Source organism: Anabrus simplex, chromosome 8 (genome assembly GCF_040414725.1).
Source record: "Anabrus simplex isolate iqAnaSimp1 chromosome 8, ASM4041472v1, whole genome shotgun sequence".
NCBI lineage: Eukaryota > Metazoa > Arthropoda > Insecta > Orthoptera > Tettigoniidae > Anabrus > Anabrus simplex.
The window spans coordinates 2,310,511-2,328,650 of NC_090272.1; the positions used below are offsets into that span (position 1 = coordinate 2,310,511).

At 38.6% G+C, this 18,140-nt stretch overlaps 1 protein-coding gene across 1 annotated transcript in view; it reads right to left on the reverse strand.

The window, feature by feature from the left end:
- LOC136878949 (lysosomal alpha-mannosidase) overlaps nt 1-18,140 on the reverse strand; it is a 344,628-nt gene that overhangs the window by 249,428 nt on the left and 77,060 nt on the right. Inside the window, exon 7 of the mRNA XM_067152580.2 lies at nt 10,563-10,699. Within this exon, the coding sequence (XP_067008681.2) occupies nt 10,563-10,699 (137 nt within the window). The remainder of the gene's footprint in view (nt 1-10,562; nt 10,700-18,140) is intronic.

The following is an 18,140-nucleotide window of genomic DNA, read 5'->3' on the forward strand; positions in this document are numbered from 1 at the left end:
TGGCATGTAGCAATTTACGTACGGGTTTGGCGACATGATGTTATAAATTTCACGCTATTATGTGCGTGAGTGATTATTTATGGAAGGGAGTCGACGTCGGCGTTGTATCCTATTTACCGAAAGGTTTACGAGCTTATGCGAGCATATGTGACATGTGTTAAGGTATAATCTAGTGTGAAGTAAATGCCGACAACACACGGGTAATGGAAATGTGATGTGTTGCATATAATGTGATAGTGAACTTCGTGAATTCAAGGGCGAATTATCCGTCGAGTAATTGATCTCAGCATGTTTATTATTATTGTACCGGGCGGTACACCTCCACGCCGCTAATTTAAAAATTGCGCCAGTTGAAACTCCTCTGGCGGATGAAGTCTGAACTTTATCTAATGTATTAATTTTCAAGTTACCCAGAAGATGTCACTATTGGAAATTTTGAAGTTTCTGAACTGGGTCGTTTTCGACGTATTTTTGTTTTGCTTATAGTAAGAAGTGTGAACTTTCTCTTCTAGAGGACACTACTGAAAAACTACAATGGTGCACCCTAGTGCAAGGTGAAAGAACTGTTTTTTTGGAGAAATTTTTATTTCAAAAGTTTGTTTCTTGTTAAATTTCTTTCTGGTATTGTTTAAGTTGGCTGTATTCCCCTTTCTTTCCCCTTGTTTTGAATTTAGCCAATCCCGAATTTCTTTAATTAATTTACGACCAATAAGGTGTTTCTTCTTCAAATTGGATATGCTGCTTAAACCTAACCAATAAATGATTGTGGGCGGGTGTTTTCTTTCCTGAAACGCCTCGAACTTTCCACGAGAGTATATAAACTGCTGATTTTAGGGTCTCTGCGCCACTTCAGTACCATCTTTCAGTGTGTAAAGTACATAGCAGGGGGCGGGAAGCGCCTCTTTCTCCGGGCAGCAGTTCAACAATCAGGTAATGGCCGGTTAATAACTTCTTTTCTTGCTAGCTCAGCAGTTTAACTCTCGGGGCGGGTCCGAAGCGTTTCCACCATGTAACTTTTCCCTAAAATGTAACGACTCTTAGCTCTATTTTCTTTTAAAGTCACATATTGGGATAGAGAGTGCTTAACCCTCTCGAGCTCCCACTCATATTGTTTTGAGGTGAACTTATTTCTCACAACCGATTCTACCTTAATGTAATGTAAATTGTTCTTTTCTAAAGTCACCTCTGTAGTATGGGATTAGCCCTTGCATTAGCGGCCTAGAGCCAGATTAGGTTTTAAACAAAATGTATTAGGAGTGCAGATCGCCTCCTCTCAAATTGTTATTTTAGAGGTCATGTAATTAACCTTTTTCTCACTTAATAGGCCTCAGTAGGTTGGGTATTTTACCCCTGTGTTTATGTCCTTAGAGGACAACTTGAAGGTGGAGTTTGGTGTGGCCTTTGATAGGCTTAAAGTTGAGAGCGAGTGGCTCTTTCTCGAAAATTGAGTGTTGTATGCCTCGAGGAGGCTTTTCTGTGTAATTTAGAGCAAGTGCTCCTGGGCATGAGTGGGGTTTTCTGCCCCTCTGTTAAATCTTGTTTTGAGGTAAAGTTGGGCTAGTTGCCCAAGAATTGCGCGTTCGGGGCTCGAAGCCCAAATCCTGTAAATACTGTAATTGTACTTTTGTTGCCTTGCTACTCTGTACCTGCCATTCGTGTTATTTCTGAATTTTACAAAGAAAATATAACCTTGTTAAATTTTGAATTAACTTTAATTTCGTTGCCTGAGACCTATTCACCCCCGCACCTTCTTTCACCTCTAACTACCACAAAAATACGGTAACAATTATTATTATTATGATAAGCAAGAAACTGCGGCATATCGTGTTATTAGAGAAGATACTATTCAGGAAAAATACAATTAGTGTGAAGTTACGAGTGATAATAATAACATGGGCTGACGTGATATGAATATATAAATAATGGTGTGCATGCCAAGTGAATATTAAGTGCCTGCAATGTTGATATTTATGGTGGTGTTTAATAAGTCAATGTCATATGATACTGTGATGTGCTTGTGGTGAGCTCATATGATTCTTATAGTGAAATGTGCTGTGTAATGAAAGTCATGGAATTAGTCTGTGATGTGGTATTGAAAATTCACCATGTAATCCGCCACGAAGTGCGTGCCATTCGGGTGTGTTGTGTTTACTTTGGAATGTATGTTACATATGTAAGTGTATATTGGAGATTGCAATGCTGATGATTACTAACTGCGAGGCCATGTCGACTATTATGATTCGATTTTTTGTCACGACGTCATGATGACCGTACTCGAGATCCGGCCGATACGGTAGCGATATACTTGCGGCATATAGGGAACTTCATGGCTGCGAGGATGTGTACCATGATATCTGTTAGGTTATGATTTGATATAAGAATGTAAATTTTCTTGGTGATATATGTGTAGTCTCCCCCATCATCCACATCATCCATTATTGCTAGGTTAAAACGATCCTCGAAGGTATATGTGAGGATAGGTGTGCAGTTATTGTTACGTTAAGGCGAGCATCCTCAGGACGACGCAATTTAATTAGGATGTAGTAGTGATCATTTGATTTCAGTTTAGGTTAATCGACCCATGAAAAAGCATTATTGGCTGGACCCATTCGACGTAAATAAATGTAAAACTTCTTGCAAATGTACGCCATGCATGGTATAAAATATGACACAAAGGTATCAAAGACAATGCAATTAAGCAAAGAGTATTATCAAGTAGGATGCTTCATTCAGATAGAACATGCACAATGAGATCTCAAAATGGTTATCAATCTCAAGGTTAATATTAATTAATTGGTATTGTGAGCTTGTGTTCGAATTCACAACTAGCTTTTTGGAAATGAGAGTTACATAATCCGATATCACTGCATTATGTTGAGGTAGAGACAGATCAATGACTGGTTTCGATTGCAAAGATTACAGGTGTTGGAAGGTTAAATGCACGCTTTGGTTTCGTCTTAGCTTAGATAGGGATATTTCACTTAATAAACGGAATCCAACCCAGAATATATCCATTCATTCATTAGTAATTAGCTGTAAACAACCTTACCTGTCAATTAAATTCCAACCTCATGGTCACAATGAATTATAAGATAGTTCCAACATTAGAAACAAGATCAACTTCGTTGCAAGCGTCATACGAGTCATGATACTAGGGAGTATAGCCAAGATAGCGATCGATTACACGGGTACGTCAAGAAATCTGAAAGATACTCCACAAATTAGACTTGAGAAACCTGGTCGCCCGATAAGATTCCCAACTCGACCTCCCGTAAACGGCACGATTCACTATAACTCAAGGTCAGGAACTCGATCCATCACAATTACGCACGTGTCCAAACACCGCGACTCTCTGAAATAGTCCCCAAAATGAGAAGGACCCGTCAAGATCCCGAGGGTAGAGTGCCCCGCGCCTGTTGCATTACCAACTATATCTACAACAAGTCGATACATTTCCAACTTCTTTGAAATCATTTAGGTAAACAAGTGATAAATAATCTGCGACTTGGAAGACAGCCCTAAATTCAGATCATTGATTGATTGAAAGATTGAATGACTGAACTGAATTGAGCTGAATTGAATTGAAACTGCCACTCTTTGAAACGCATCAGATATTCGCTCAGGACTGCTAATTTGGAATGCAATCCTATCTGACCTATTATCTGGACTATATTAGTTCATAAAAAAGACATATTTTGAATTCTTTGCATATTGCTTATCTAAATATAGGCTATTTCTAGATAGCATTGATTCTATTACCCACAGTAAAGTATTCTTGAATGAAAGTAGTAAACCTCTTCAATAATCTGGAATGTGACGTACAGAGGATGAAATGTACTGCGTACGCAGAAAATAGAGTAGAGTCGGTTTTCATTTCTTCAATGTCATATCCATGAAATAAGGATAATGTTGACATTCTCTGCTAATTTTTTCAACTGATACACCATATAACTTCATAATTGTTGGAATGCATGAGCTTAAGAGAATTCTAGTGATACAGTTGCTGTTCACTGTAGCTGAAATATCAATTTCATTAGTGCAAAAATAACGTTTCTTGCAAATAGACATCTGCGTTACATGTTTCGACATTTAGTTTAAAATAATATATATTATCAGATGAACTCCTTATGATTTGTACATTATTAATGACAGATAGCGGTGGCAGAGGTGGTGGTGGTGATTATTGTTATAAGAGGAAGTACAATTAGGTAACATCCGCTATTAACACTAATCAGAGAGAAAAATGGAAGGGATCCGACACTTCGAAAAATGAAGGTAAGTAAGACAGTGGCCCCGAAAGGCGTGAGAATTAAAGACTCCGTAGGCCTCGAATGCTCTAATTCCGTCGGGGTCGGAAAAGAACAAGAGTTGACCAAGGAAGGTCGGATACGATAGATGAAATTGAGGAGCCTGCGGTAACTGAAAGCAATGCCAGGACCCATTATTCATTAAAAAAAACATTTAAAAGCCCCTTTTAGTCGCTTCTTATGACAGGCAGGGGATGTCGTGAGTGTTATTCCACGGCCCCCACCCACAGGGCGATTATTATTGACAACTTCGAGATTCAATACGATAATCAGAAGGTTATGCTTATGTATCACAGGCTTGTTTACATTTAACCGATGCGTCGGCCATGTTGGGTCTTGACTTAACACATCTCGGAACATCGAAAAGAAGGCCGTAAATGGAAGAACGAGTGTAATTGCGGCTGTCCGTAGATCCTCCAAAGAAACTTCTACATTAAGACAGGTGTGGGATATATGCGTGCTGCTGGTTGCATGTCACTGACAATTCAAGAAGAGGAGGGCAATGTTCTTGCATGTGGATTACGTTCGACCGAGGAGGCCAATCCGTCGTCAACTGAAGGATATCGAACTAGATAGTACCTTGTCTCTTATATTCGTGTTTATCCTTACGTACGCTAACCCTTTCGATATTTGGAGTGTGTTATGGTATTTTATTAGAAATTAGCGTGTTTATTTTATTACTGAAATATTTGTGCAGTAGAAGTATCTCCCTAAAAACTCTCTTACTAGAATTCTGTTGTTGTAATAGGGTAGGCTTAACTGCAGTTTAAAATTGTGTAATTCCTGTGTATTCCTTTCTATATTCAGTAATTATTGGAAGTTTTCATTCTGTTAGGGTGCTGTAGGATAAACTTTTAAGACGACTAAGTAGTATTTTAGTGAAATAGTCTGTTAATTAACTTATTTTCGTGTGATCTTTGTGTATTAACCTAGAGAGTATTTCTTCCATTTCATTTTTGATTCGTGAACAGAATACGTTTTTTTCTTCATTATTCTCTAACGAATGGCTAATTAATTCCAAAGTACGAAATGTGGGTGTGGCGAGGCATTAAGGAGTGTGAGGGAGGAGTTGGAGAGTTTGAGGGAGATAATTAGGGTTCCCTCAGAGGACAGGAAGGAAGATAGGCCTCCATCAAACGATGTAGGCGATACAGTAGGTGTAAAAGAGGAATGGGGAGGAAAGGGGGAGTTGCAGAAGAAAGGTGGTCTAATATTTTAAGAGGAAGGACATTGCAGGCTAAGATCTCTCTTCAGGAGCAGAATTTAGGACATGTGTCTGCACGTAGAACAACAGAGGGAAGACGAAGAACAGGTAACTGTTGCTGATAAGTGTCGAAGTAGGAGGAAACACTAAGGTCGGGAAAGGGACTGTACTGTACAGTAGAGGATAGGAAAAGAAAGGTGGAACAGGTGCATGGGAAGGAGAAATGGGAGGGGAAGTAGCTTCTGCAACCGTTGCGAAAGATAGGGCTGACTAGGAGGGGAGAGGATCAAATAAGTTCGGTAGGGTTGAGGCTCTGATCATGGGGGATTCCATAGTTAGACATGTGGAGAAAGCGTGTGGAGGAAAGAGAACCAGGCTAGAGTGTTATCCAGGAATTATGTTAAGGCAGATATTGAGAAAAGTAGATTAGGTGGATGGAAAGGAGAAGGTGGTAGTGTTTCACATTGGTACCAACAACGTAAGGAAAGTAGGTTTAAGTATCAACATATTTGGGGATGTGTGAGATCTGGTAAATGCAGCACGGGTGCAGTTTAAGGAAGCGGAGGTTGGTATCAGTGGAATACTGTGTAAGATGGGTTCTGACTGGAAGGTGATAGGGGATTTAAATGAGACTATGAAGTGGGAAATAGGGAGTGAGGTCTCTAAGTTTTAATGGGTGTGTAGGAAATAGGGGTCTACACTCAGATGGCCTTCAAGTAAAACCGCAGTGGTACGTACATGTTAGTAAATAGTTTTGATTGATTATAGGGGTGCTTCAGAGAATCGGGATGGTGATCAGGGTGCAGAGATATGGACGTCAAGTAGGCATAATATAAAATTGTTAGTTTTGAACTGTAGAAGTATTGAAAAAGGAATAGAATTTAATGTAATAGATATTTACTCACCAGATATTGTACTAGGGGTTGAATCATGGCGGAGAAATGATATAATGTAATGGATGCAGATATTTTCTCACGGAACTGGAGTGTTTATTGTAGAAGTAGAAGGAGGAGTACTCATTGCGACGAAAGAAGAATAAAGAAAATGTGTAATCTACGAAAAAAGAATAAAAATGAAAAACATGAATTTATTGTTGTAAGACTCATCTCAAAAAATAATAGGCAACTTGATGTTTTGGAGTGTACAGAGCGGCAAAGGATAGCGCAGATGCTGATTCAGAATTATTTGATAAGATAATCAGCTATGTGGGAAATTGTATGGAAAGGAACGTGATTGTAGCGGGTGATCTCAATTTACCAAATGTCAATTGGGAAGATAGTGCGAACGGCAGGAATCATGACCAACAGATGGAAAATATCTTAATCTGGGAAAGACAGCAGAATCAGAAAGTGACTGAACCAACTAGAGGGAAGAATATACTGGACGTGGTGTTGGTAAAACCAGATGATCTCTATAAAAAAACTGATGTGATAGATGATATTAGTAATCACGAAGCTGTTTTTGTCGTAGTGTACATTAAATGTGATAGAAAGGAAGGTCGTAAAAATAGGACTAATAGGCAGTACCATACGGCTGAAAAACCAGACATGGGGGAGTTTTCAAAAAGTAAATATGATGGGTGTAAAACGGGAAATAAAAATTTAAACAGACTGTGGGATGGGTTTAAAGCAATTGTTGAGGAATGTGAAAACCGGTATGTAGATTTTAAGGTGGTAGAGGAAACTAAATACCCACTATATTATAACGGAGAAGTAAAGTTACTAAGAAGGAGGGGCAGACTGGAAAGAAATAGATTTAGAAATCGTTGTGGAAATAAGGAAAAATTGAAGGAACTTACTAGAAAATTGAATCTAGCAAAGACGTCAGCTAAGAATAACATGATGGCAAGCAAAATGTCAGTCATACAAATTTTAGTGAAAAATGGAAGAATATGTATAGGTACGTTGAGGCAGAAACAGGTTCCAAGAAGGACATTCCAGGAATCATTAATGAACAAGGGGAGTGTGTATGTGAGGAACTTCAACAGGCAGAAGTATTCACTCTGCTGTACATAACGATTGTTGGTTCCAAGATAGAGGAGGTGACTAATACTGTTATCAACGACATTTACAATAACATATCAAAGTTGAAAACTCGAAGAGAGGCTGGATTAGAAAATATTTCTGGGTAAGTTACATACTAAAGACAATTGGCTGAGATATACTGTAGTAAAATATCTGAAGTACTTATTTGAATACAGTTTGCATGAAGGAGCTAAACTAAACGTACGGAGAGTTGCTATAGTAGCCCCTGTGTGTAGAGGAAAAGGTGACACGCATAAAGCTGAAAATTACAGACCATGCCTTGCATGTAAGTTTTGGGAAAGCATTCTTTCTGATTACGTATATCAGACATGTTTGTAAATTAGTAATTTGTTCGATAGAACGCAGTTCGTGTTTAGGACAGCTTATTCCACTGAAGCTCAACATGAAGGATTACAGCAGATATCTTGGATTCAGGAGGTCAAATGGACTCAATCGCGACTGGCCTCTCTAAGGTATTTGATAGAGTAGATTATGGGGGACTACTGGCAAAAGTGGGAGCTATAGGACTAGAAAAAGGAGTGACTGAATCGGTTTCTATATTTCTAGTAAATATAAATCAGAAAATTAGAGTAGGTGAATGTTTATCTGATGCTGTCCGACTGAATGGTCAGTGTACTGGCCTTCGTTTCAGAGGGTCCCGGGTTCGATTCCCAGCTGGGTCGGGGATTTTAATCGCTTCTGATTAATTCTTCTGGCTCGGGGACTGAGTGCATGTGTCCGTCCTAACACTCTCCTCTTCATATTCAGACAACGTACCACACTAGCAACCGCCACAGAAACACGCAATAATGATTACATTTCTCGATATCGGTTTGGCGTCCGGAAGAGCATCCGGCCGTAAAACTGGGTCAAATCCTAATTTCCGACGTAGTTTGCACTCACCACCCCAAAGGTGTGGGAAAAAGCGGTAGGAAAAGAGAAGAAGACGTTTTATCTGATCCTGTTATCATTAAGAGAGGAATTCCTCAAGGCAGTATGATTGCGCCTTTATGTCTTCTTATACATATAAATGATATAAGTTAGGAACTGGAATCAGATGTAAGACGTTTTTTCGGATGATGTTAATCTGTATAGAGTAATACATAAGTTACAAGATTGTGTCCAACTCCAAACACACTCTTGTGAGGTGAGCGACAGGCAGTGGTATGATGATAAACGGGGTTAAAAGTCAGTTAGGAAAAGTCCTCTCAGTTTTAATTACTGAGTTGATGGGGTGTACGTTCCTTTGGGGGATCATTGTAAGTACGTAGGTGTTAATACAGTATAAGGAAAGATCTTCATTGGGGTAATCACTTAAATGGGATTGTAAATAAAGGGTACAGATCACTGCACATTTTTATGAGGGTATTTAGGGGTTGTAGTAAGGAGAGAGCATATAAGTCTCTGGTAAGACCCCAAATAGAGTATGCTTCCAGTGTTTGCGACCGTCAGCAGGATTACTGGATGGTTTCGGCTGGGAAGACTTGGGAGAAAGAAGACGAGCTGCTCGAATAAGTGGTATGTTCCGAGCTGTCTGTGGAGAGATGGCGTAAATGACATCAGTAGACGAATAAGTTTGAATGGTGTCTTTAAAAGTAGGAAAGATCACAATATGGAGATCAAGTTGGAATTCAAGAGGAAAAATTGGGGCAAATGTTCGTGTACAGGAAGGGGAGTGAGAATTTACCAAGGGAGATGTCAGTGTATTTTCAAAATCTTTGCAATCATTTAAGAAAAGCCTAGGAAGGAATAACAGATAAGGACTCTGTCACCAGGTTTTACTGTGCTAAATGCAGATCAATGATGATTGATTGAAGGAGTTCTCAGTTGACGCATGTCCGATATCTCTCGAGTATACGGTACGTGTTGGTTAGTTCTTATTCTGTGTCTTCCCGAGACCGGAGTAAGTCTGAGTCTCATTCATGGCTGTGACATATTCAAGCTTCTGAGGTATGAGGGGTGCTGAGTTGATCTCAGTATTATGAAACGTGTTACTCACACGGCCTCTCACGCTGCAATAGGACTTTCTGGCACAGTGAGCGAAGCATTCACTCCTAGCCCTCCTTAACGCTCTTCAATACGGAGGCGCCATCGCTTTCAGCGGCTTATTTCTAAAGAGGATCCTACCAGGCTTGAGGGTGATTAGCTATCAAACAGTTTCCTTGCGCATCAACTGACGACAACTCAAATTCAGACTTTGTTACAATCTGTTTTACATCGCATCGACACAGGCAGGTCTTATGGTGACAATGGGCTAGGAGGGGGAAGGAAGCGACCGCGGCCTTTGGCTGGTGTGAGAATGGGAAACGACGAAAAACCATCTTCAGGGCTGTCGACAGTGGGGTTTCGAACCCACTATCTCCCGAATGTAAGCTGATAGCTACACAGCCGTTTTCTCGGTGCGGTGGTTCTCTGAGTCCAGGTTGGTAGGCTCGATCTTGGTCAATTCGGTGGTATCGAAGATACTCAGATGTGTCAACGCAATGTCGAACTCCCGCGGAACGAATTTCTGGCTTCTCCGTAAACTGTAAATGTAGTCAGTCGGACGTAAAGCTTGTCGCTCTCCCCTTCCTCTCGAATCTGGCACGTGGAGTAATCCTAACCGACCTCTTTTGTTCAACTCTTGTTTTCTATCGATCCCGACAGTGCCTAGGCAGTCGTTAGTGGGGATCGATCGTGCAGCTCGACAGCTCCTGGAACTCTGGAGGACAAACTACCGAGACCATGCCGTCTTCTAAAGGCAATGAAAAGTGAAATGGAAGTAAACATTCTTGGAGTGGGGTCAAGGATGAGATGCCAGCCTCAGTGCAAAGGGCTAATGAAGAAGAAGTGCATGACAGTGAATGAACCTGAGCAAGGAGGTCGACGGAATCGGCTATCGCATATGAACAGGCAATGCGCCGGAACTGGCTTCGAAGTAAAGATGTAAAGCACAGATCTACTCGTCTCAGAGCTCGGCCACTCCGCTCGGTAACAAATAACATTACAATTTTTATAAGAATTCTACGTACAATGACAAAGTTTTACCTTGAAGTCCACATTATATTCTCTGCTGTTCTTGTCGTCTACTAGGCCATCATTCCTGCAGAGGATGTCGAAGCAGAATCCACCAGGAGATCTGTGCCCGTTGAAGAGGACACTTGTGAACAGAGCTGTCACAGATCCTAGAAGATAAATACATGATTAATTGTCATTCTTGTACAACCAGTATTCAAATGTTGCCCTTTGCTGCCTACATTTCAGTAGTATTGACAGACCTAGGAAACTGCCTCATTTCCTTAGTATCCCTCTTCAGTGATGCCTAGGATTTCTATGTCAGCTAGTGTTTGGAGTTGTTGACAAGAATAGTGATGTCGAAAACTAATCCACTCGTTAAACACGTAAATTTGAGTGGGCGATCAACTGAAAGTATCTCAGAACTCTCATTAGACCTAAGTAACTCATCGATGACGTAGGTAACATAAAAATGGCAAGCACGTGCAACAGAAAGACATGACGTGCACGGTGACCATATACAGAACACATCATATCAGGCAGAAGAAGAACGTAATTCTATGTTAGAGCTCGTTCCCTACAACGTTAATCAGGGGAAACATGAAACTCCTTCTTACATTAGAACTGCCCCATTGGATCTCGGAAGCGCCGATATGTGTTTGACGGCGAGCCACCCAATTACTTGCGCTAACTTCTCTGACTGGCGAGGCAATTGCGCATTGTACTAATAAAAATGACTTCGCATATGAAATATTAAGCAAACAGCTAATTATTGGACTTGCAACACGTGGTGCAGCTAATTTACAACGAGCTTACAGAGGAGTTGCCATGCACTACATGAACCACAAGTTTGAACTTGCTGTCAATTATGTTATTAATTCAGTGTTGGTGCCTCTTCATTTTATCGTAATTCATTTATAGACTCGTTATATGTAATGTTCGCTGTCATACCAAAAACCAGAGGGAAATAGAAGAATTCATCACTACTTTGGGATGTGATTTCAACAAATAGGGAATGTGTTTGGCAATCGCTAGGTGGTATCATCCTAATGCAGATTAAAAGGGCAAGGTGCTCATCCTCAGTCCAGTTTCCGAAAAATTACAAATCTGGTGTGTAATATACTGGACTCTTCTCCATTAATTGAATTCTTAATACGTTATTTAATGTAATGCTATTTACAAGTAACGTGCGTAGTTCATCTTGGTCTTTTCCTTGTTATTTCTCTATAATAAAGCATACCATCTCACAAATGACTACCAATGTAATCCGTAGAATCGATTTATCGGCCCTTCTTCGAGATCGATATAACCTGATCAATATACCACATCCTTTCCCCATTTACTTATTGAAGAACAATATAATTGTAATACTTATATTTATTCAACAAGTCGTTTAGTCTTTTTCCGGGTTCTCTTTTGTCGTCCAGGATTGGTAGCGGAATCGGAGGAAGGAGCATGAGTGGCGGTGATGTCCATATCGTGGCTCTCCATCCACCGTCACATGTTCGTTAGGGGCAGAAATACGTGAGGGCCCACTGAAACTCCCCATGACATTTATCACATGACACCATGCCAAGTCAAAGCCCTTCTGATTCTAATGGATTGCAATTTATAGTATTTAGACATCCAGTTACTTGTAAGGAATTTCTTGAATATGAGAAGTTTTTCAAGGTCTTATTGACACATGTCGTCATGTTGGTACATATTACTACTGAAGTATTGGTACCACTGCTTCCAAATTATCACCACACATTTATAGATGCATGAAAGTCTTGAAACGCTAGAATTTTAACATTTGATAAATATTTATGTCTTCAGTTATAAATTAAAATTTAATTTTAAAATATTCTAACTTTTAGCAACAAAGAAAAGTTTATAAACAACACAATTTAGAAGCAATATTAAGAATTCTAGAGTTTTAGTATCGCAGTACAGTCATACATGAGCCTCAATGTGAAAAGGGAAGACTTTTCGGGAAACTGCAGTCAATGTTTGTGCTTCACTCACACCTGTCTCAGAACATTGGCTCTCCTCATCTTCTCTCTTCCTTTTTCTGTTTCTGTTTTGAATTGTACCTTTCTTAGTGGATTCTGCACTTGCTTTGTGGGATTTTTTGCACACGGTCACTGTCAAAGCCCCTCATCGCCTTCAACATGTTTGCCCCAGGCTTGATACCCATGTCTTCAAGAACACATTTTCTTGACATCATGCTCTCCTTGAAGCATATCACTGCATCCAATACACCTATTTGAAGGGTTCAAAGCCTACAAATTTAGTTTTTGGAATGCGTTGCCAGATACAGTGATTTAAACTTTCATTGAAATTCTGTGTACCGCCATGTTAACACTTAGACAACAGAGTGTCATCACTAAGTCCCTAATAATAATAATTTCGTGTGCCTATTTCTAGCCGGGTGCATTCCTTGTAAGACAGACCTTCCGATGAGGGTGGGCGGCATCTGCCATTTGTAGGTAACTGCGTGTTATTGTGGTGGAGGATAGTGTTGTGTGTGGTGTGTGTGTTGCAGGGATGTTGGGGACAACACAAACACCCAGCCCCCGAGTCACTGGAATTAACCAATGTAGGTTAAAATCTCCGACCCGGCCGGAAATCGAACCCGAGACCCTCTGAACATAAGGCCAGTACGCTGACCATTCAGCCAACGATTCACTAAGTCCCTTATACACAGGTTTTATGGCATCCGAAACAGCCAATGGAAGTGAGTTCTTATGGTGGTAGTTAGTACCTCCTGCCTTTTCATTCTGAAAGCCACACCATGAATCCACCCCTTCTGGGCACAGGTCATGTCTTGGTTCTTCATCTGTTGACATTTTGTGGTATAATGTTGCTTTTATGCCCTGTTTCATTGCTTGAAGATTTCCTGTATTTCTTCTTATAGCAAGTCCAAAATACATCTCCAGCTTATCAATTTCTGCAACAGGCAACCTCCCTCGACCACTGATGGTCTTACCATCAGAAACTTTCTGCTTACCCAAATCTTTCTTCAGTTGCCTAAGCCTAGTCCCTAACTCAAGTTTCTCAATTGTAACATTGTCCCCATATGGTTTACTTTTATTACTCCCTTGGAATCACCGTCATCCAGGTACTTCACATATCTCAAATCTCGCTCACACCAAGAACGTTTGAACATTGCCACAGCACCTGCAGCCTCCATCTTACCACTAGGCCCAAAAAAAAATCTTTTATCACCCTGGGTTACAGCACAATCATGGCAGTACTTTGTCAGGCATTCTACATTCAAGATCTTCCCAGAATCTACAGATGTTATATTTACAACACCATTCAGTGATGTATTGCACCCATCGGATGAGTCTGATTGGCAACATTTTAATAATTGGATTTGTTAATAAATAGTAATAGCCAGCGTTCTTAAACAAAGGGACAGCATTGGAAATTTCTGGTAGCTAGCTCATGAGAATGAAGCCTTGATAAGAACCCACGCTTCGTTCTCTGCTAAAAATAAATTATTGGGACACCTGTTATTACATCATCTTTTGGAACTGCGTAGTTAGAGTGGAAAAGTACTGGCAGGAGTGACTGAGATGGAGAATCATGGTTTTTGATACCCGAATCCCCTTATTCTGGAATGAACTCGTCCGTATAGATGAACAGTGGAGTCTGTGCTCCAATCAGATTGCTGCATTTAAATAATTTCAAAATTAGCGCGACTAAATGACAGGTGGCTTGTAATTAATCCCTGTCAATATTTAAGGAAGATTATATTAAGAGGAGATGTCAGTAATTATTATAGTAATTCTGAACTAACTTATTGGTTTGTGGCAAATGGATTGGAATATTGTGTATCCAGATGTTTGTTATCACCGGCTGTGGGAACCCCTTGCCAGCGTGAAGAGTGGTTTATCAGCGCGGCAGAAGATATAGTCCAGCCAACGCCTACTGTATTGTAAAAGAAATTACGAACAATTCAAGAGTCACGGTGCATCATGGTAGTAACTAGAATTGATGCAATCTGTGTGTACAAGGCATTTCATGTTTTGGTAACTTTTGTTTTGGAGCTACCCAGCATTCCTTTGGTTGGGATTTTTAGTGGCAAGAATTAGTGTTCCTACGCCGATTAGTGCGCCCAACATCCCCCGAGTAGTGGCTTCTCACGAATCAGTCATCACCAAGAGTCTTGGGGCGGACAGACGTGTCTTAACTTTGCTCCGTATTTAAGTACAAAGGTTCAGAATTGTGTGTATTTATTACTACAGTGGAGGTGGAAATACGCTTTATAAACAGTAGTTGGGTTGTTAAGGTATTTAAAAACACCCAAGTGAGTGGAGTATTAAATTGACAGATTTTACGAGTGTTCAGTCTATGCAGGGCGAAGACGAAACTTTGAATTATGCAGTAAATTGCATCTGAGGTGAAGCAGCTTGAGTATGTAGCCTGCAGAATAACGCAGACAGTTTAATATGTGTGTAAGCCGTAAGTAGTGGAGAACAATTGGCCTGCCACAGCGGGGCTGTTAATGTGTTTGAAACATTTGAGCGGAGGAAATACTCTCCCTTTCTATAAGTATTTAGGTCGTGTGGGGGTGAACACTTTCTCTCACGGCTGGGTCTTTACAAAGGAAAACGTTGAGCCTGTGCAAGATTTTGCTACGTGAGAAGCAGTAGTGTGTTAAAGCAGAGTACTTAAAATCCGACCTAAGTTCCAAATATCTGAGTACTGCGTATGTGTGTATATATGTATTATAGTGTAATGTTTAGTTTTAAAACAAGTTGTTATGTTTAATATTATGAGTAGGAAATAAACGTGTGGAAAGTGTCAAGAGAGTGGAAAGTAGTAATATAAGCCAATGCCGGATACATCAAGAATGGTCAAGGATATTAACATGTTGGTCATGAATCTGTAAGACAACATGGCTGCCTTTAGTCCTGGCGATCCCGAAGTGCCCTCAATGTGAGTACACAATCTCATGTTTGATTTAAAATCTAAAGCTTTCCTTTGATAATGGTATCTTTATTTAGATAGGTATGCGAGTGACGATGATGTAACTATAAACCCGAGTATACAGCCAGAAAATTAGGATAATTCTGTTTATGAGTAGTGTAAATATTATTATTATCATTATCATCAGTCGTGCGTGTACTATTTTGATCTGTATTGACCAAGTTATATTTTTGAGGCAATTATAACGAGTGATTCGCCTATACCTGCACTATTATTATTATTATCAGTAGCATTGTCAGTATTGCATTTAGGCGGAATTTTATTTGTTTCACGCAAGCACAGTTATTGTGGGGGAGTAGTGATGAAGTCAATTAATGATAATATAACATATATATATGTATATATTCAATAGTTACTGTCGAGAATTCTGTTGGGACGACAGTAACACTGATACATCCACATATTGGTTGCTATGGCAAGTAACGCGGTTAGACAGTTGAGTGAACAATGTTAAATAAAAGGATTTATTTTTGGCTCAGGTAAAATCAAGGTGTTGTCAAATAATAAGAGCGGTATTGAGCAACGGTAATTTATTTGAGATGTTTGAAGGTCCGTGGTTGAGAGTATACGGCAACACATGAGGTTATTTACCTGAAGATAATTATGGAGAATAAAGAATATGGCGAACATATTCTCAGTAAACTGGAAATATAAGTATCAGCGTGATAGCTGAGAGGTAATAGAATTCGTGCAGAATAAGAAATGATGATGACGTCGTAAATGAATAAATGTGAGGAAACAAATAAGCCAGTTAAAGAAGGTATACGAGTTAGAAGGACGAGATGATATATATAAATGGTTTAGCCGTGTCACAATATCGTTCTATTTAGAGAAAGTTATAGTACGCATTTAAATGATATTTCAAAGTTAGGTTGGTAACATGGATCACGCAACTGGGCTGGTGTGGATGCTTGCCAGTAGGAACTATTTTATTGGTTTTAACAGATGATTATTATTATTATTAATATTAAATATATTGATTACTTTATTTGCCTCGTATCAGTCATCATTTAGGTACATTCTTTTATTGTCTGTGCATTGTCTATGCATTTTATTCTGAAGAAACCACAGTAACATTTGCAATGGGTCATGGCTACATTTCAGCGAATTATAATATGTTGAGACGCTGAAATAAGTCAAAAGTGTAGTGTGTGCTGATGACAGAGTTCATCTATGTATATATTAGTGGAATTTTAAGTATTAGGTTAGGATTTCTGGCTGCGTTACCTCGCTTGGTGTACATATTAGCATAAGTTAGTGTATGTTTCTTTAAAGTAGGAGAGTTTGTCTTTTCCAGATTAATTTTACGATATCTAAGTAGGGGTCACTCGCATATATGAAAGCAAAGCTTTAGATTTTTGTATGCAACAACAACCAAGGTCCATTATGTGAGACAAAGTTACTGAATTCTCAGGTTAAAGCAAGTATTGTTTATTGCACCTGGAAGGAAGATATTGTAATTATGGGAACTCAGTAACAGTTTTGATAAGAGAAATATTATTATTATTATTAATATTGGTGAACTCTATTATGAGAATTTCATAGTTATGCCTTTACACAGTGGATTAGGTATTTCATTAAATTATGGCAAACATGGTTTTATAGATAAAGAAAACCCAATATGCACTGTTAAGTAAGATTCTATTCAAATGGTGTTACTCATGGCAAATGAATGTTCTAAGATAACTGACGTAAACATACTATAATTTATCAGGATGGTGGATCAAGAGTACCGTAATTACAGGTCAAGTTAAGATATTATTATTTATTATTATTATTATTATTATTATTATTATTATTATTATTATTATTAATATTGAATATTATTATTTAACATTTTACCAATGCAATTCACAAGTAATTAGGGAGTCTTGATGAATACCATATTAATCACTTGTGTCAGTCAATTGTGGATTTATTAATTAATTAAATAATTTACATTTTATTTATTTTTATTATTCAATTTATCTACGATTTGGTTAACAACAGTATTGGATTTTGGTAGGCGATTATAAATTCTTTAGGACTTTCCTTTGTGATATCCAACATAGAAGTAACATTCATTAAGTGATATTATTATTCTCGTTTCAATTATTATTATTATTATTATTATTATTATTATTATTATTATTGTTATTACAATATTATTATTATTATCATTTCGATGCAGTGTAAATTCATTAATATCACTATATTGGAGGATTTGAGTCACAAGACAAGGATTTCCAGTGATCAGTTAGGCAATTAATTATGTAATCAAGAAAATTTGAGTACAATCAAATTAGTAAAATTAATTAATTGTTATATTATGGTAACTTTTGGTATGTTTGTTTGCAAACTTATTTCACATATCTGAGAGATTAGTAGGGACATTTCTAGGTTTTGATCCACGCAAAAATCGTCGTATTATTTCAATTATTATTATTATTATTATTATTATTATTATTATTACTATTGTATTACATTTTAGGTTGGTTTTCCACACTTCAGATATGTATTTGGGATACACTGTAGAGACTTTCCTGTATTCTTTTAATTGGTTTACAATGTGATTCAGTGATATCAAAACAATTTTATTAATTAGTTAATATCGATATTTTATTTATTTTTTATATCTATATAAAACAATTT